Below are 21,648 nucleotides of genomic sequence, written 5' to 3' on the forward strand. Positions count from 1 at the left end.
CTAGTATTTGGTATTGGTTTTCAACAGGAATGTGTCTCCTGCTATATTTTCTACAGGTGCTTCACTCTCTTCCTTAGAACTGAAATAGTTCAATTTTGAAAACTGCACAAAACTTACCTGCATGTGTCTGTGGCTTGGAATGTGAGATGCATATTTGAAATAGTATTGTGGATGTTTTTTATGCTTCAATGAGTTCTAAACATATTGTATTGTGCTAGTTACGCAAAATATCGTACCGGGTTTTCAAAGGAGCTTCATTTCATGCCTATTATCAACTGGAATCATATCTACCTCTGCCAGAAATTATGCTTGAATCTTCAGTAGCAAACATAAGGTTCTTCCTGAAGGATTTCATCTTCCCTCTGCCATGCCTATTATACTTAACCACACACAGGCATTAACACGCAAGGAAGAGAGGTCTCCTTAACAGAGAGAACAGAGTGGATATGTAAATAACACATTTTTGTTTCATAGACCATAAATGGTTTTGATACAAACAGAAGCACCAGGAAATTACCTTATTAAAAATATGGTCCAAAAACTAACATAAAAATAGTATGGATGAAATTAGTTATTTATCCATCCCCTGGTTTTGTTTATTTTGAACACTTCTAACAAGAGAAAAATCCTTTTCAGAAGTTTAGAAGCTACTTTTAACACTGTAGGCATCTATAGGAGTTTTTAGCTTGTAGTTGGATCCAAAGAGCATTCATATTTACTACTGTGTATTGATATTCGTCTTCCTAAGAGATGGTATCCACATTACTCATCCAGTGCCTTTCTGCTTAGGTATGGCTTTCCTGGATTGCTTTGCTGAGATTCTTACACTGTCTTTTTCCCCACTCTTCTCAGAGCTGCCACTTGAACTCAGGAGAGAAGGCATCTGTATGCAGAATGTTGCTTATGTACTTAGTAATTATACTGGGGTAACAAATAAGTATTTCTCCACTGTAAGGAGAATCTAAACGAAAGGGATTGGTCAGAAGTTGGTTCTGATCTTTGTCCTCTTTTGATTTTGGGGTGAATACTGACTTAACAAGCAACTAATATAATTCATTCTTCTTCCATGCGGTCACAGAAAAGAACAGTCTATATGTTTTTCTATATGTTTTTTGATTGTGATTTCTTTTATCTAAAGATTCTCAACTTTTTGATCCCTTTAGAAAGAGATTCAAAAGCCAAGTCTGCATTTTCATGTGCTTATAGCAGACAGGTTATATTTGGTCATGTTCTATCTGATCACAAATCTATCACTTTCTAAGAAACATGAAAATTTCTTACAAAATCCCATATCCTGATAATTGTTTTCTGGAATAGGAAAGAAAAATTGAATCCCTCAAGCTGACACTTGAATTCTACTAAAATCTGTAATGTCATGGATTTGTGTAATTGTGTCTTTAAGTAAAAGATATTACAACTTTCTTATCCCTATAAATAAAATCAATGTTGGTTTTAACCCAATGAGCACCAAGTACTGGAGGTTTCAGAAGACCTGGAATCAGAAATGCCAGCTGTAAGAGGTATGATATTTGCATAAAAACACTCAAGTCTGACAACTGACAGAGATGTTCTCCTGAAAAAAAATTAAGCTTCCGATAATTAAGAGGTCATACAAATCAACCCCTTTAGACCAGATTTGGCAGTGTCCTTTTCCTGAAAATCTGTGGCTGAATATGTCATCGAATCTGTTCTTTAATATTTTGTAGAATTTTTTGTCTCATTTTTATTCAAGTACCAATGCTGGGTGAAGCTCAGATTGATTTCTTTTTATTCTCAACTGTCTGACAGCCTTTGAATTCAGGCAATATTTTATGTAAATGGTTCATTACCCACTAATCAAATTACAGGCTTTGGCTCAAATTCTAGCATGTCTTTACAAAAATATCTTTTATAACAATGTCAAATAAAAAAAAGCAATATCACATCCAGAAGAAGGTATGCAAATAATTTTCAGATGTATCAGAAAAAAATTTTAATAGTGTTTCAAAATCCTGGTATTCTGTCCACAGAATTAAAATTCTTGCTAACATTTTCAATATCATGTTTATAATTATTATAATAATTATAAATGGTCCTTAAAATGTAGGACAATTAGAAAATGTAGTCTTGACTTCTGTGTGCTTGATCACAAATTGTAAAAATAATATAATATTCCTATTTTAAAGATACACTGACCTCAATGTTATTTTTTGCTTTTGTTTCATATGTAGCATTTCAACACCTACGGACACTTGCTGTATTTTCATAGACCTTTTCTACTTGGAAAGATATACTTTTGCTTTTGATTTCGGAGAAAAAAAAAAAATTTAACCTAATTTGCAAATTCGTTTTTAAGCTGAGTAGAGGATAAGAAACCTTCTATTAACATATTTTCTTAGTAGCTTGAAATCCAGTCTTAAAAAAAAAAAAAAAAAAAAAAAAAAAGCATGTTTTGATCTACGTTTCAGAATTCCATAAAATGGCCAAATTACTTATAAGGTTCTTTGTCATAAGCCTATTTAGAAGAATTTAGACTCTGATATATCTAACTAACTGTAACGCTTTCTTTTGGTTGATTTGATATAAAGTTTGTTTTCTTTTTTACATAATTATACAGTCAACAAAGCGATCTCTTACATTTTTTCTGTGATGAAATCAGCCATTAAAAATACATTATAAAAGAAAGGTAAAAATGGTGGGGTTTTTTTTTTGCAGTAATTTAGCACACAAGGAAATGAATATGGTTTTCTTACAGCTCTGTAGTAAAAGCTTAAGCTGTTTATCTAACACAAATATTTTTACTCACACTCAATATTATTTTTTTCTCCCTTGAAGACCCCAAGGAGACTTTTGTGGGCAGATTATCAGCTTCTTAGGCCTGTCTAGTCACTGCTGGTTTTTAAACTGTGTTCGTACTTTTTCAGACGTGCCGTCAAATCCGTACGGGGTGCGAGTTTTAGAGCTGTCCCAAACCACTGCCAAGGTCTCGTTCAACAAGCCAGACTCACATGGGGGTGTGCCCATCCACCACTACCAAGTGGATGTGAAAGAGGTAGCCTCGGAAACCTGGAGGATAGTTCACTCCCATGGAGTTCAAAGTGAGTATACAAAAAAAAAAAAGTGTTTTAACTGAGAAGAATGTCAAGGGGAAAATACTCTAAGTATATCTTAACTGTTTCTTTCTTTGTCTTACTCCAGAAGCTGTATCTCTGTAGTAGTGCAGACCTCTCTACACCACTTAGAAATAGTCCTGCAACTTTGTAAAACTCAACTGTTATTTTTTATTTTTAAAGATTTTACAATTGTTTTCCATTTTCCACATCCAGCCAAAAGCCAGCTTTTGAAGCTATACATTTCAAAGAGGACAGAAATGACATTGTGTTTGAGAATGTGCATTACGTGTGCACCTAGATTAATAATTTTAAGTAAACTATTACATAACAGTTAATCCTGGGCACTAATTACTGAATTTGTAACTTTCTACATACCTGTTAATATTCAAGATACCTGTTTCAAAAGCATATCATGTTTTTTCAACAAGCAATAACACCCTCTAAAGGGTACTTACTTTCATGTCTCTTGGCAGAAAAGAGCATAAGCCTCCCCAAACAGACAAGAGTTCTTTAGGCCCCTGAAGAGTTGGGGTGTTCATACAGAGTAATGTTAACCCTTGTACCCAAATTTGCCTTTTGGTATTTTTAGTGCAAGTTAAGGCAGCCTCAGCAGTCTTCTGATTAATACTTCAGGAGGTAAATGGTTTTGCAGCTATCAGCAGAGTCATGGGAGACAGAAATGTAGCAAATCTAATGTGTGTTCTCTCTTTCCCTTTCACGTCCTGTAATCATGCAAAAATTCTGCCCTAAACTGAACATGTTCAAAATTACAGAATCATTTCAAAGAAGCATATAGTAAACATGTAGCTAACATGTGTTCAAAACACAGGTTTATAACTCTTTATCTTTTGTTTTTCTTAGCTCAACACAATAACTGTGTATAAATGTAATAATGTAAAATATATTAACATTCACTTTATTCCAGTATAACTTGAATTTCTTTCAATATTAGGACATCTAAAAAAGACATAGACTTTCCTCTATTTGCAGGGCAGGCACACAAATGGATATTGGTGTACTTCTTCCTTTCTTTTCACGCAATGTTGCTGATCAGGTGTCCTGGTTTAGGTTGAATTAGGGGAGAACCTCCAAAGGAATCCCCTAATAACAAAACCTCTACCACCCCTCCCCCAGCCCTGGGTTTGGGAAGGAATTTCTTGAACAAAGTGGAAAAAACTGGTTTATTAACAAATGAATAAACACCCCCTGACACAAGGGAATAAAGAAAAAAAAAGCTCAGGTTACTGTGAGGGGGAGGGCACAGAGCTTCTTTCGCGGGCCCCGGAGATCCTCAGACTTCTCCGGTCAGGTCAGGTCCGGTACCGGTCCAAAATCTTAAAGTGGGGGCGGGGGGGGGGGGGGGCGCGGGAAAGGGGAAAAGAGGGAAAGGGAAAAAACAAACAAACAAACAAACAGAGGCGGCAGAAAGAGAAAGAAGGAAAAAGGCGAAAAAAGAGCAGAAATTGCAAGCAGCGAAAAGCAGAACCAGCCGCCTGAAAGCCAGAAGCCAAGAAGAAGGGGGGGCAGACAGTGCCCGCCCAGCCAACAGGAAAACAGACAGCTGTTAGACATAACAAGGTAGTCCACGATATGGGATAGGAGGCACTGTCAACCCAGGACATCAAGCTAGACTTTTATTCTCATAGATACTTCCTTCAAAGGATTTGAAATAATTTTTTCTTTCTGATATGAACTATATCAAATAGTAAAACTTGGAGTGAGCAGTCTGTACTAGGTTGCAAACTACTGAAATGAGTAAAAACACAGTGATTACAGAGTCAATCAGTCAATCACACAGATGATAAGTTTCATTGTAAACCCAGAACAAAAAAAAGTCCTCAGTGTTTAATTTGCAAAAAAAAAAAAAAAAATCACCCCATTCCCCATAAAACTCTCCTATTATTTCTGTTTTTGTGAAGTTTATTAAAATATTAATTGATTACATTAGGAAAGGTGTAATTTGACAGACTCTTGTTACTAGAGTTGAGTGAAGCTTCCTTCTTCAAAAATTCACTTTCCTTTTGAAACATTCTTTCATCATTAAGTGTTTTTAAGTTGTTTCTCATTTTGCAGTTTTCTGTATAACATGATTTGATCTTGATGATTTGATCATTTTAGTCCAAGACTTGTTTGAATTCTGTGGTTCTAAAACTCGAGTAGAGTGAAAGGTAGAAATACCTGCATTCCTTATGCAGATGTTATCACCATGAAACAGCTTATGAGTATTTAGGATCTCTGCTGCCATTCCTACTCATATTAAAGATTTCTTTGGCAGAAAGCTGTATTACTTCCTGCATACTGCCATATTATTTTCCCACATCCCCCTTTGTCAACTTTACTCTTTTTTTTCACATGAATGGTTTCAGGGGCTACACCATCTTGCAAGCATGTGTTTTCCTCATCATTTCATTGTCTCCTAACTGTATGCCGAAAAGTTTTGTTGAGAAAACAAAATAGGTCACACTTTCAATTTTGGACATATTAAAGATACCTCTTAATTAGCAAAAATTACTCCAAGTGATGACAAAAAGTAGTAATTATGAAAACAACCTGAAAAGCCATTTTGGTCTATAATGAGTCATGTAGTAAATACATAAATATTGAAAGGACATTGGGCAATATTAAAAATTAATACTACATTCATATTTAATTCATTATGTTTTCTGAAATCTCTACTGATATTCCCCTGTATAGAAAGATTGAGACTGTATATCCTGTATTTCTCTGATTTGCTCTCTGAAGTATTTTAGAAATCAAAAGCTACTTCAGATTGTCAAATATTTCCTAAACAGAAGACATGTTGTTTTCATAAATCTTATTGACTCTACATTATATAGTTTTATAGGGAAATCAAAAGTGATTGACCTGGTTGCATTTGTCATAAGTCTCTGCTGACATTCTATAGTAAGTTGAAAACTTGTACTATAGGGTCAGTGCAGAAAACCAAAACATGTTACCAAAGCCCAAACGGAACAATCCAGAACAGAAAAAGCTTTTGCAAATGGAGTTGTCAAAAAACAAAACTAGCATCCCTTCTTAAAAAGGAAATTTTGTTAAAAATAACTGGAATCTTTCTGGTATATTGAGTCTTTGTATGTTCTCTGAGAATTCCGAGAAGTTTTTATTAGTATGAGGGTGTTTTTTGGGTTTGGTTTTGTTTTGGTTTGGTTTTTTTTTTTGAGGGGGTAGAGGGGTTTGTCGTGGGTTTTTTTTGTTTTTTGTTTTTTTTTTTTTCTCTTTCAGCTTTTTGAGACATTTAGGATACCTTATTAAAGTATTATATATGTTTTTGAGACAGTTTCTGATTGTGCTTAAGTAACGAAGAAGCACTTTCCTACCATGCCTCAACATTATCTCAGCTGAGTGAGGAGCTTAGATGAATTCACATTCACTTAGAATGCAGTTTTCTGTATTATGATTTGTAGCTGGATCATCATAATTTGCACATTTGGTCAAGAAACAAGACCACTTTTTCCGTCTGTTCGTATTTTAGGGATGATTTATGGCTAGGATGCAGATATAAATGCTGTTTACACAGGGGCAGCTAACTGCTTGCACATCTCAAGTGGTGGTGCATACATAATGCATGGGCCGTGACTTTTTTTCCCAGCAGTAAGTGACAAAATATTCTAAAATTTTACAGGATGATTATTTATCAGTCTGATTCAACTCAGGAGTGGTAAAACTGCAGACCTTTCTTGCCACAATGTGCAAAATGTATAAATTCAAAACACATCTTTCAAGGTAAAAAGACAGAAAAACCTACATGCAGGAAAATGTTGTACCTGGAAGACTGTTAAAATTCCAATGCAGAGATTTTCAAGGCTAAACTGAGTCTTCTGCTCCCTCTCTGCTGTGACCTGAAAGAATAGTGCAGTTGACTTCACACAGTAAAAAGAACGAACATGAAGTGATAAAACTAATGAAAAATGTTTTTTAAAATGAAACAAACCTCACAGTAATGTGGCTACAGAAACAAGTTTATGAATAAAGCATTAATAGGTGATTAATAGGTGTTTCAAAAACCTTTTGAGAAGAAATGCTCCCAATGCTAGCAAGTCATTAATTTTCATCTGGTTATGATCCAATAGCTGTGTATGAAACCTCTTACAATTAAGATTAAAATTGTTTTCTTTATTGATGCTTATTAAAGTTGTTAGCTATTCTTCTGTAGTCAATCATCCAGTAAATACAAATAAGTTTAATCAGGATGATTCCACAGTATGAAGTAGAATCTGCGCAAATCCAGTCTGCAGTTCTTTTTCATTTGCCATTTTCTTCAAAGAATCTCTCTAAACTTTGTCTCAAACTTTACTACTCAAACTACTACAGTTTGAGCTGTTTTCAGGTAAGGAGAAAATTCTAGTCTTGGAGCTGTAACCAGGAATATCTATTTTCCTGTTCTCTCCTCTTTGTCTTTTATAATGAAGATTTCATTTGAAAGTCTGTGCTGATTGCAGCTATTGAAGTAGAGCACAGAAAGTGAAGCAATCATCTGATACACCAATTTCAGTCTATTAAGGGATTTAAAATCATAATCAACACTCTGGTAGTTCAGCATGATATCAGGCAGCAAATGGCAGTGAGATTTTTCTACACTTTTTAGGTGCTCCTCTGAATATGAAAATAGTTTTGTTGCAGGTAATCAGCAAATCCAACTTTACAGTGGATTCCTCTGTGGACTGGAGTCCCAAGGGGAGGTGGGTGAGCAGGGAACAGTCCCCTCAGGGCCCAGACATTTATGATTCTGTCTGAAGTGAAAAGAAACCCACTAATCGTGAGGCAGCAGAAATGCAGATAGTAGTGGCAAGATTAATTCTCCAAGGAGAGTTTGCATCCTTCCAGGCAGACAGCTGATAAATCCTTGGGTGTGGGAAGGTGCACATCCACTGCCAGCAGGTGGATAGCCACAGGTGGAGAGAGGCTTTGTTCTGTGGGCACAAAGAGACCAGGGACAGGGTGTAAGACACCTGTGCTGAGAAAAAAAAAAAAAAAAAAAAAAAACAAAATCCTCTGTGCAATTTTGTTTTTAAAGAAAGGCCATTAACTGATCTGTTTTTGTCTAATCAACAAAGACTTCATAAGAAGAAGCCTCCTGTATTTTTCCATTTCATGCAATGTTGACTTCCAAGGAAGAAACAAGATAGTGTCTCTGGAATTCAGTTCTTCACATTCAGTCCCTCAGGAAGCATCACTGGTATAACTCAAATAGAGAAGCCATCAAGGTCTTGTTTTGTCTTAAAAGCATTATATACATTAGTAATTCTGGTTTACAGGCAGAAAATAATGCATTTGTAAAGAATTAGCTTTCAACAAATCCAAACCACTGTGGAAGTGTGCTTGAAATGTGAAAAATGTGCACTCTGAAAACATTTGAATGTCTTCAACAGCAATACAAAACACTTTATGTCCTTTCTTCTTCAATTTACAGGTAGACAGAAAAAGATTTTTTTTTTCAGAGCAATATATATTTCTATGAGTGAAATCCCAAGGAAAAGCAGTCTCTGTGTTTCTAGGGCTACTCAAGGGCTACTCTAGGGCTACTCTAGGGCTACTAGTTGCTGCTGATAGAACAACATGAGGAATACAATCAACAGAGTCCCATATTCAGATTACTGTGGAAATTCCCCTCTGGCATTAGGTGGATGGCTGGCACCCTCTTAGAGAAGAGAGATACATATTTGGGGATTTGTGGAGCCAATGCACACACAACCCCCACCTTTCCTTCCTCTAAACTACTTGTGTTTGAAAATTCTCAGATTTCAGAAAGAGGGGCTTTTTTCTTATTTATAAGTATTGGTCTTATGATTTTTTTTAGACAAAAATTTAAATTAATTATTTTTTAATTATTTTTTAATTATTAATGTTTTATATAGAACCTTAATGAATTTGGAAGACTTCTTAAAATAAGCCGTCTCGTCTACTGAGTTTTGAGACACTTGAGAAAGTTTCTACGTTTCCTGAGTTTCTAGATAAACTGATAATGTATTAATGCCAGGATAATTTAGAATTTCTTATATAAGGAACAATTTCTAGCATGAAATGACTGTATCTTAAAATTCCAAAATGTCTCATCTGGTTTATTTTTCTGGAAAACAAAAACTCAAACAGAAACAGAAGAAAAGCCCCAAAACCAAATCAACCAAATACAGACCTCCTAAAAAAAGCAAACCAAACCAACCAACCTACCAACCAAAAAACCCCTCAAACTCAAAGTCTCTTCATTTTACTGGCATCTCTAGGTCTTGGTGTTTTTTCTGGAGATAATCTGTCGAGTTACAATACTTTTAGTGAAATTATCCCTGGAATTATAATTTAGCTCTTGTAGAATACTAGTATAAAATAATTTCTACAATAGGCCAATTGTTAAAGTTAAACATATATTTTCCAAACTGTGGGGTAGAAAAAAATAAAAGAATAGAAAATCATCATGTTATACAAGATGGTTTTTTGAGTCTATTTATAAGTTTTATATTTTAATGGTCAAGAATGTTTTTTCTTTTTGATATTAGAGATTCTCCTTTGGATGGCAGAAAGCAGAAACTTTACAAGTGTAATACTATTCAATAGTAAAAGTACTGTAAATATATTTCAGTCAGTGATACTAAAATATACCAAAGATAATTTATCAACATACATTTATATTTCTTTAGTTAATATTTTATTAAAGGAGACAATAATTTTTGAAGCCTTGTGATAGCATAATCAGACTATGGGCAAGAAGAAGCAAATCATAAGTGTTTTTACAATTTTCTATTATAAGGCAAAATGAAAGGATGAAAAATACTTCTATCTAAGAAATGTTGAAATCTTTATTCTTTCTGGAAGAAAAGAAAACCCTTGAGAGATGAAGAACAAGTGGCATTATATTACTTTACTGAAAAATAAATGTAGCATAAGGAAAAAATCTGAGCTTGTACAGCATCTTAATTATATGCAAACTGAAGAACAATAAATGTAATATTTCAGTTTCAGCTAATAAGGAGTTATTCAATTACAAGCATTAATGCAAATATTTTCTTTCAACATAACTTTAGGGGGTTTTTTATCTTTGGGTTTTAACAACTTGTAGCTCAAATCTGAAATAACTAATTCTTTGTAATTTCACATTCAAATCTCAGCAGATTCCGTTTATTTCCTTTTTTCATCAGAGTACACTAATTTTCATGTATTTAATGAAATCCTAGAATAACTTAGCTCTAAATTCCTAAATGTCCCAAAAGGAACATTGTCATCATCAGCTTCAATTCCCACAGGTTGCAGCAGGGCCAAATCCCAAGTTTTCCTAGGGATTTGCCTTGAGTTCTAAATGTATGGATGGAAATTCCATATTTAGAATTTGTTTGTGAAATGAAGGGGTTGGGTTTTTTTTCCAAACCAAGTCCTGTCTCTACTGTTTTATTCACGTGCATTTGACTGGGTTTTAAGGCACATTATAGAAAATAAGTTATTTCTGTTACCCAAGATGTGTTCTCATAATTCTGTGCTGGTACTGCTGGTCATTTTACTGCAGGTGCCCTTAAAGTTAAAGCAATGCCCTTGTTGATGAGGCAATCAAATCTTGAAGTCCTCTATGTCTGTATGGTGCTATTTAGTTTTGAATTGGCTATACCAGTGAGAAGGTATCCATGATGTAGGCAACTCATAATAAAAGTTCTTAGTAAAAATAAAGCATAAACCAGTAAATTTAAAGTAAGGTCATTCCATTTTCTCTTTTACTTTTTCTTTTATATATATTATATTTATATTTAACATTCCAAACTCTGAAATGGTGTAGTGTGTTTTGGTTTTTTGGAGGGAGCGTGAGGGGTTTGGATTTTTTTGAGTTTTATTTTTGTCCATGCGGATCAGGTTTTTGGTTAGAACTTCTGAACTTCATTTTCTGTTGTTAAGCAGGACGTTTTGGTGGACATCATATGAGCAGACATTCCTTCAGAAAACTTCGAAATTGTATTGAATCATAGAATTCTAGTCTGGATTGTGTTGGAAGGGACCTTAAAGCTCATCTCATTCCAACCCCCTGCCATGGGCAGGGACACCTTCTACTATCCCAGGTTGCTCAGAGCCCTATTCAGCCTGGCCTTGAACACTCCCAGGGATGGGACATCCACAGCTTCTCTAGGAAACCTGTGCCAGGGTCTCACCATCCTCACAGGAAAGAATTTCTGCAAAGATTTCCCCCAAGATTTCAGAAATGTTATTATGTAAAAATATACTCTTTCCTATTATAAAAGAAAGAAATTAATATCTCTTATTATTGAAATTGAGAGGAAATTGAATAGGTAGATTAATAAGAATTCTCATTAATTACCTCTGAGGTTGCAGGTTTTGTATTTACTACTTCTTTTATGCGAAAGGATGAAAGTATGTACCCCAGTGATTATTGAAACAGTTTCCCAGTGTAGCAATATTTGACCATTAAACCCGGAAGACTTTCAAATAGATTCCTGGGAGATAAAAATCTCATTAATTAAATAATTTTCTCAATGAATTAAATGATTAAGGAGAATATATCTGCATAACCTGTAGATCAAACAGAAATAAACTGCAAATAGTTTGGTAGGCTAAGTCAACACTCAAAATTACTTTCAGAGTTGAAAATCTTCAAGGCAGAATTTATTAATTTCTGCTGCAAGCTGCATAAGCAGAAGGAAAATTGCATTCATCAGCCTGTCCCAGGGGAAAATACACCTTGAGACATGTAATTTCTTGGCAAATCTGTCAGATTTGACTCTCTATGACATGAATTGTGATTGCATTCAATTCCACAATAACAGTTACTATTCTGAGGGGCGTTTATGCCTTTCTGGAATACTGTCTATGTACTCCACAAAACTAGAAGTACCTGGAGACTAAGAGGTTTTTTGTATCTGCTAAATGATGGCATAAGCCATTCAGAAACATTTCTGTGGCATGAATTGAGCTTTAGGATGTGGTTCTTCATTTATCAGACTGTTGGGCAGGCAGTTTAAGAACAGCAAAATCACGGATGAAAAACCCCTGTAAAGCTAGACCCCAAAAATATATTGTTGCTTTATTCCCAACATTTTTATTATTCATATTTATTGTCAAATTTTCAAATTGACTGAAATTAGTGTTTTCTTTTAATAAACTGTCCATTTTCAGTAGGCAATAATTGATAATATTTTCAAAAACTTTGTGAATCATTCCTCTTATCAGTTATTGATGATATTATTGATAAGCCTAAACTCTTTTTTTTTTTCTTCAAATAAACTGAGTATTTAGCTTGATTCAAAAATAGTTTTATCAAGCTTAAACCAGCTTTGAAATTACAGGAAGGCAGGAATTGCATATATATATATATACATATATTATTACACTATAGTGTTGTAAGGCCTGATACAAATAATATGAATAAAAAATGCTTAAATTTTAAAAGATCTTAATTCTTGGGATAAAATGGCATTATGTGACTTGCCAATAAAATTTTCAATGGCAAGTTGTCATTAAAAAAAATAAAATTAAAGAATGCATACTGTTTTATAACCACTATAGGCTACAATTAAATATGAAGACAAAGACAATTATTATCCGATATATTTTGTGTATATACCTGCATGTAAGAAAGTTATTCAGCCCTTTAATTCTGTCTCTATACTAATTTTGGCCTCCATCCAAATCTTTGCTGTAATAGGCTCTTGTGGTTGAAAAGGTTGAACTGTAAATAAAAGTCTTAAACTAAATTACATGGATGGATTAGAGGAACTGGATAGTGAGAAGTGTAAAGGGAAAACTAATTTAAATATTTCAGGTTCTTATTCAGACCTGAAACATCAGGAGAATCAGATTTACTTTCCGTATTTAAGGGTGAATAAAATGTCATGAGAAGTGAAGAGAATCCAAACAATTTACTGCACAGCATGAGGTCATAACTAAAAGCATTTGAGTGTTATGCAGATATAAGCATTCTCTGAGCTTACTCTTTTTTTCCTTGTAATTCTGTGTTTGTAATTTCATTTAGTCAACCAGTCAAAGCTCATTGCAGAATGTGATTTATGGTTTTCTCAAGACACAGACTCGAAAATCTGTAGGAACAAATGGAAGGCATTTTGATTACAAGAGTACATAGTAAATATTTTAACAAGAAATTAAGTGGAGAATCAGTCATTCCAAATTTATTTCACCTGGTTCTGTTGTGATAATTCTGGTCTTTTTCCTATTTAGGCCTTTCAGGTAAATTTAGGGTGAAGAGCTGATCTGATGTAAAGGTCTTGCTGACATGGCTTGTAAAGGTAAATCTTGTTAAGCAAAGAGTGGTGCAGTGAAGTATTGGGTATGAATAACTGATAAATGAGACACAGGGTGCAGCTGCAAATTTTGCCTTTCAAGTGCGTATTGTATTCATCCAACATTTACTGTACATTGCTTGTCTACTTAGAAAAAGATAAAGTACATTTATGGAATATTTATGTGTATATAAACTTCTGCTGCACTTTGTAATACAAAACAGAAAAGTGCTCCAGGATGACAGAGTATTCTTTAAGTATTTTCAAGGTCACTGAGCGACAGAGTGGTTATGAATAGAGATCTCCTTCAGCCACATACAAGAATGAGCAACAGAACAATAGCATGACCCAATCTGGATTGCATTTCACAATATCTTTAAACATTGTCCTTTTTTATTACCTTTTTCCTGTCTCCCCGTTTCTTTCTTCATTGGTATGAAATAAATTATAATATACGGGAGGAGGATGGGGATGAGAAAGAAAGTTATGAAGGAAAATTATCTTTGCATGTAAGAAGCAAAAGAGCAGTCCTTGAAATCATCATTGAGGTCTTTCTGTTTACAGAGTAGGGAATGTTAGGTCATGAAAATGGCCTCTGTGGAGAGAGCAGAAATCAGGAGTTGCTTTTTTCTTATTTCAAGTGGTGGTGGTTGGATTTCTACCAGCTCCTGAACTGGGTAACAGAGCAAGTAGGCTTTCTTTTCCTCACACTTTGCATGCTCCAGAATTGAAAAGTGCATGGCTTAGAGGAGTGAAAACCAGAATTTCTGTGTCAGAACGTGCTTCTTAGTTAACTCCAAGGCTGCAGAAACTTAAGTGAGAAAAGTCAAATAGATTTTACATATTCTGTTTATTACTGTTAGGAAGCAGAATTAAAGTGAAATTGAAAATGTGAGAATTTTAAATAGCAGGCTTAATTGAGAGACAAGTCTTGCTAACATATATGAATTTACCTATCAAAAATTCTCTGCTTCTCTGAGCACAGTATTTAAAACATTCATTCCCTGTGCTCTCAGGTATTCCTTTGGCTTACCATTAAGGATTTCTGAATTCTCAACATCTGTTTTGTTTCATTCTAAGAGCACTGATGTATTTGTAGTAATGGGCAGTTTAGGTCTCTCTGGTAAAGGAAGACCACATCTAATTTGTACATAATAACACAGTGCGAAAATTAGTGAATTGCATTTTGTTACACAAAACATCGTAAATATGTTGCAAAGCCTCATTGGAAAAAGAAATTGTAGCTCTTCAGAAATTTGCTGAAAACAGGAAGGAGGTGCAGTTGTTAAAAGTCATTATTTTCTTAGACTTTGGAGGCATTTTGGCCACAACAACCCCCTGTAGTGCTACAGGCTGGGGCAGAATGGCTGGAAAGCTGCCCAGAGGAAAAGGACCTGGGGATTCTGGTGGACAGCAGCTGAGCCTGAGCCCAGGTGGCCAACATGGCCAATGGCACCTGCCTGTATCAGCGATAGTGTGGCAGCAGGACCAGAGCAGGGATTGTCCCCTCTGCTGGGCACTGCTGAGGTCACACCTCAAATCCTGTGTCCAGGTCTGGGCCCCTCACTGCCAGAAGGACATTGAGGGGCTGCAACACATCCAGAGAAGAGCAAGGGAAAGGTCTGCAGCTCCAGTCCTTTGAGGGGCAGCTGAGAGAGCTGGGGGTGTTTGTTCTGGAGTAAAGGAGGCTCAGGGATGAATTTGTTCTTCTCTACAACTCCCTGAAAGGAGGTTATTGCCAGGTGGGAGCAGTCTCTTCTCCCAGGCAATTGGTGAAAGGACAAGAGGACACAGTCTACAACTGCAGCAGGGGAAGTTTAGGCTGAACAGCAGGAAGAATTATTTTCATTGAAAGGGTTGTTAAACTTTGGAACAGGCTACCCAGGCAGTGGTGGAAGAGTCACCATCGTTGGAGTTGTTCAAGGAACAATTAGATGTGTCAGCTGACAAAGTTGCAATCAGTCAGAGCTTGGACTTATCTCACGAGTCTTTTCTGACTGAAGTGATTCTGTGTGATTTTTTGTTGTTGTTGTTGTTGTTGTTGTTTTGTTTTTTGGGGGGTTTGTTTGTTTGTTTCTTTGTTTGTTTGTTGAGTGTGTGTGTGTGATACAAAAAAAAAAATTAAAAAATGGCCCAATAATCAGTGACTTGTTCAGGACAGGTTGCTAGTTTAGACCTGACTTTCACCCTGATATATTAAAGCAGTCACCAGGATCTTCAGATGACAAACTATGTGGGTTTGCTACACCATGAACTAGTGTATTCACATTCAACAGAACTTATTCCAGGTGCCCCATGGGAACCCCTGTGGGCCTCATGGTTAGAAGATAGCAGCTTTTGTCTGCTGTGAATTCAAGTGAAGCCCATCTCACCTTCTGCTGAAGACATTTCAATAACAAAGAATTCATGGGTAGAGTTTTAGATGTAGGAGATGATTTTCAGCTCCAGCTTTGTGTTGCAAATTTGAGATGGGATGATGGGATGGAAGTCACAACAGGAACTGCACTGTAGGAAAAGAAAAAAAAAAAAAATAAAAATAAAAAAGCAGTAAAAACTGACAGAAATAATTCTTTCTGCCCTGCAAGGGAGAGTGAGAGAATCTAGTTTCTGCCATGTGTGAAATAGACTGGGATAGGATACAGTTTGATTTATACAATTGAGGAATGAGAGAAAGTGATATAGCTGCAGCAAGAGTAGAAGAAAGGAAGGTATACATTCATAAGTAACTCCTGCCTCCTCCCTCACAGCATACTTCCTTTTTCAATAATCCAGGTTAGATTCCAAACTTGGATATAAAACAGAGAATACATACTAGCATTGCCTACAAGCTAACAAGGAACATGTTTTTGTAGTCTCCTAATAAATGATCTTTTTTTATGTTATGGGTTGTCTCTCAGAAACCATTCTTTTCAGCCTCGAAGGGTATTCAAAAAGAGAAAAAAACATTAGGATAAATGACAGTGTAAATTATAATAATGATGGTGTTGATTGTCCTTCTGCATCGAGATTACAACAGTTATTCCTTTACTACATTTTTTAGTGGTTTGTGTTCACTCAATAAAGTATTACTTAGATATCACAATTCTGCTGTCTTTTTGTGCTCATATTGCCAATGTAAGTTCCGTGTATTCAATGGCCTCGAATTTTTTCTTACGGGATAATTTTAAAACCAATGCCTACAGAAAGTAAATTTGATTAATGGAAATGTTTAACTTAATCAGGTTTTATATCTAGCAGTATAATTTGTACTACTAAAATTGCAGCAATTATAGTGACATAAATATTCAACAATGAACCCTGCTGAGAACATTAGTCATGTGTTAGAAAGCATTTTGAGCAATACTTTCTTTTCACATCATGGGGACAATATCTGGTGGAAGTCCAAATCCCCATTGATTTCACTGTGTTCATTTATTGTTTCATTAAACTTTTTAGCATAGTCCTTCTTAAGTGTCTGTCTGCTCCTCCAAGCAAAATCTTTGCATTAAGAATTGTACAGAAGTTTTATTGCAGAGGGAAAAATGGAGTTCCAAGAACCAAGATAGTATTCCCCTTTAATTTATAGAATGAGAAGATTTGGTTGGAAGGAATATCTGGTATTTATCTGGTCTAACCTCCTGCTTGAATCAAGACTACTGCCAGTCCTAGATCAGGTCAGGTGTGGTTTTGTCTTAGTCTCAAGTCCCAGGAATGGAGATTATTCACCCTCTTGTCTTGGTATAGCTTTTTTCAATGTTTCATGTCTCTCCCAGTGTATCAATATTTCTAATATCTGGTCTGAACATGCAAAAAAAGAAAAAAGTGCGATCACTTCTTCTAAGGACTGTGCCAAACTCCTTAGACTCCATGAGATCCAGATTTTCTATTGACTAAATTAATGCTTCTAAATGTTATGATAGGAAACTGTTAGTCATTATTGAACATTGAAGTTAAATTATTGTCCAATAAGTTGCAACACTACAAAACACTGACCATGCTATGCACACACACACACACAAAATTACAGAAGTATTTCTTAAAAGCTTGTTCTAAAACACTTATTAAATAAATAATATTAAGGGCTAATGAGTACTGGGAGGAAATCTGACACTTTAAAAGTTAGATAATTCAGAGTGTTTGTTTTTGAATGGTAATTGAATTGTGTGATTTTGAAGCTGAGAATGTATTTCCATTTTTGCCTATTGCATACTGTAAAGAATGTTTTCATTCAGGATGCCTTTGTTTAGTTTAACAAGATCCTCTTACAGGGAATATCAGTTGTTTCAAGGACTCTCTACCCAGAACTTTATATTTAGTGGCACTTATGAAGTTTTTAATGGTCCATTATTTCTTTCTCCTCTCCTCTTCCTCTTCCTTCTCTCTTTTCCCTTTCCTATTCTTTGACTTCCATTTCCCTTTCCTTCAATATCTACAAGTGCCTTTTATGGAAGTTGACTCCATTTTTAAAGATTTGCTATTAAGCAGCTGGCTTGGTCATCATAAAGGTAGTCAAGGAAATATATAACTAAAAACTTGGAGAAAGGGATAATTAAGAGTGTGTGTTTGAAATATAAATTCCATTGTAGAGGTGATGGGAAACAAAATCTATCAAAGCTAGATCCTGGTTGCACACAATTATTTATAAGATGTTAATCACTACTCATGGCAGGATTTGTTCATGATATATTCTAATTTTTTTGTCAAATTAGTATAACAGAAAAATTTGAAGAAGATATCAAGATAATACAGTCTGTTTTATTATCTGGAGTACAAATATTTTTGTAAACCTATAGCCTAAAAAAATTACATTCATTGACTTTTCTTTTTAACTCTGCATAGGTGATTTATTTTATATGCAGTCCCTGCAAGGGTGTTTCTGTTCTGAATAAAATTGTGGAAGGTTTACTGAAGCAATGATCTATCTCAGTGGGTTGTTTTTTTTTCCAGGAATGTTTTCTTTTTTTTCCCCTGTGTGCTCCACTGTTACTCTGATTAAATACAAGTTGAACTAAGGGTGTTTTTTTAAATAAATGAACTTCTAAAGAAAATCTATTCATTGTTATACCTGAAGTTTGCTAAATTAAGAACCCCATCTTCTGGATTCATGCTGATTCAATATATTATAAATTATGTTGTCAATCCACAAATTTTCTCTTTTCTAGGCACTTTAGTTTACACTCCCGCTTGCTTTGTTTTCATTACTTTATAGTACTGTGCATTTTGTAACTATAATTTTCCCATAGATTACTTAATCTTTCCTGACTAGATTTATTTCAGTAGAAATAGCTATCTAAGGAAATCCCTGAATAGGGATGCTACTTTTGGTTCAGTTTGTATAGTGATGTCTTAAAACCCAGCCCAATAAAATAGAAATTAAATACATGGAAGAAAGGAGCTTAACATGATAATTGTGTTTTAATTTGTTTTATATTAATATTAATAAAAGTATTAAAGCCATTTTTGCCAAATGCATTCTTAATGTCAGCTACTGAAAAGTGTTTTGTAAGGAAATTACTCATGTTAGTGAACATTAGATTGTATTAATTATACCTGATCTACTACACTGTATATCTTTATTCATGGGTAATTATTTGTATTCACAGTTAAATAAACCCCTAATATTTTTTATTCCAAAATAATGCAATAATTATACATTAGAGTGCAAAGAAATATGGAAATTCTGGGAACAGAACCATTTTATCTGATGACTAAAATGGAAACATTTCTTTCTGGTGTTTTAGGGAATTATTTAAAGTTAGATATTGTCTCCAGTTTATGCCAATGATTTCACTGACAGTATGATTTGCTATCATTATCTTTTTTCATAGATTATGCAACTTGAAATATTTTAATTATTACAGTTAATTTGTTTGTGTTAGCTGAATTCTGACATTTATAGCCAGATGCTTGAATGAGTATTTATGAAATTAATTGTTATTTGGGCAAGGCAGACAGATGGAACTGAGACAACCTGGCTGTTTCTGCATATGAATTAAAATTTTGTCTACTGTGTAGCAAAATCCCTTTTTTATTTTTTCCCCTGTATTTGTCCCCTGTGGCAATTTCTAACTTCATTCTGTCAGTATTTCTGTGAGCTAACTGTGAATCTCAGCTAGAAAAAAGATGTTTTATATTCTTCTTCCCACTGAGCAAACACACAGAATAAACAAAGCAGTTGTTGCTCATGCCAGGCAGATGGAATTTGCGCAAAGCTCCTCATATCCTGTAACATCTACAAGAGTCTCAGACATTTGTACAGAACCTTATTACTCTACTACCTTAAGTTGCCTTCCCATGACTTTTTCTCCTCCCCTTAAAAAGAACATGAGTCATCATCACCTGTTTAAGCTTCATAAAAATGCTATTATTTTTCTTCCCCTCTGAAAGAGATTCAGGTTGTTCCAGGGGATTCAGTTCTTCCTGGAGAGAAGTAAACTAATGAATAATAAGTGCAGCCATTAAATTAAAACACTCCATTTATTAATGTAGTCAGGCTGCATTCATCCTCTGTAGTAATACAGATTCAGATTAAAGGGAGAGAAGTAAGAAAAAAAAAATCCATCCTAAAATTTGTTATACTTCTTTGACAGATATTTTACTCTGCCACCACAATCTCAGATATACAGGAGTGAAGATGTTACTTCACCGGCAATATGTCTGAACTACTTTGTTTCAAAAACAATTTATATTCTTCTTCTGTTAGAGCTGACATCCTCAAGGGATTGAATTTGGAACTGCAATAACATTGCTCTGTGCAGCAGATACCTCTCCAATGAGAGCAATGTAACAATGTGGGATTTTTGTTAATTAATCTCATATAAGATCCACTTTGGCATTGATGTAGAGGAACTACACTGCTAGTTCCCCTAACTTCTCTTCCTTGGTGATGGTTTGTATAATATATCACAATTCTTAGAAGGCTTCTGAGGCAGACTACTTCAGTGAAAAGACAATTTAATATGCCAGACATTTTTCCTCTCATTCTACTGTAATAAAGTAACAGAAACAATCTATCCCACACTAGAGAAGCAGCTGGGGAAATTTTTGTTTGCTTTACTGACTTGGATTTATGGTACAATTTATTCCACAGCAAATCTTGTGTTAGATGTTGCTTTCCCATGGTTCATTTTGACAGTAGTTAAAATTCTGTGACAATAAAAGGAACTTGTCTAGATGAAATCCTTGCAAGCTATATTTTAAAGAGCATGAAGGACTGCATTTTTTTTCCTAACATATTTCTGTGTTTTAATTTATTAGATTTGCTTTCAAATTACAAGAATATGTAGAATAAAAAGGACTTTTTACTTACTCTTGTTTAAACTTTAGGATTAAAATATTATCACATAATAGGTTAAACTTATTTTTTTATTCATTAAGGTTTAATTCTTTTCTGTTGCTGTGTTTCTTTTTAATTTCTGATTGACAAAATTTTTAAAAACCTACCAAAAAAGTGACAATATTCATTTCATACCTTGTCAAAAATATTAATTATTTTGTATTAAAGCTTTAATATAGTATACTAACCTGAAACCAATACACCTGATAACTTCTTGTGTCACGATGTTCTCTAAGGGTACCTTGAGACTTAAAGCCTCACCTATAAATGGATAACACTAAACTCTGAGCTGTTGGGCATCATGTTAATTTATTAACTAATTAACTTAAATTAGATCCTTTATTTAATTTGGAGACTTCACAAGAGACTGTTTTGCTCTTCCCTCTTTGGAGTATTCCTTCCAAATCTACTTCTCAATCTAACCAGTCACTATGTGAATAATCACAGCAAAATCAATCCACAAAATTGAATTATATAGCTAAAGCTCACAGATACTGTGATTAGAATGACAATATCTACTGATACAACAGCTAGAAGAAACTGGAAAATCTCAAACAATACTCTGAAAGAAAGGGATTTCACTTTCAGTATATCTCAAACTTGCTAGCCATCAATAAATATGTCAATGGCATAATGTACACATACAGCAGGCAGTGGACTGGTTCTTTTCACATTTCTGCACTGAATGTGAAAGAAATCAAAATATCCATTGTGGCCAGGACTGTTTTCCTGTGAGAAAAACGTAATTGTATATAGAAAAATGAATAAGCTGATTTGATACCTAAATAACAGATATGCACATTGTAAAAGGACTTAACCACTTTATGAAGCATTTTCTTCCAATTTCAGCACTTCTCAACAGCAAGCAGTGAAATTTTCATTTTCCTTAGATTACTCTTCAGTCCCACACTTTTGTTACATTCTGTACACAATTTCTTCATCTTAATTATTCCAAGTATTCTTTTACAACTGGAGTATGTATGCTAATCCAGAA

At 34.6% G+C, this 21,648-nt stretch overlaps 1 protein-coding gene across 3 annotated transcripts in view; it reads left to right on the forward strand.

Annotated features, from left to right (window-relative positions):
- The window catches only part of NCAM2 (neural cell adhesion molecule 2), a 282,300-nt gene that overhangs the window by 210,409 nt on the left and 50,243 nt on the right, over positions 1-21,648 (forward strand). For all 3 annotated transcript variants that reach the window (XM_083885211.1, XM_083885214.1, XM_083885212.1), the window contains exon 12: positions 2,904-3,077. In XM_083885211.1, the coding sequence (XP_083741337.1) occupies positions 2,904-3,077 (174 nt within the window). The remainder of the gene's footprint in view (positions 1-2,903; positions 3,078-21,648) is intronic.

The sequence above is a fragment of the Zosterops lateralis genome, assembly GCF_965231275.1.
Source record: "Zosterops lateralis genome assembly, chromosome: 2".
NCBI lineage: Eukaryota > Metazoa > Chordata > Aves > Passeriformes > Zosteropidae > Zosterops > Zosterops lateralis.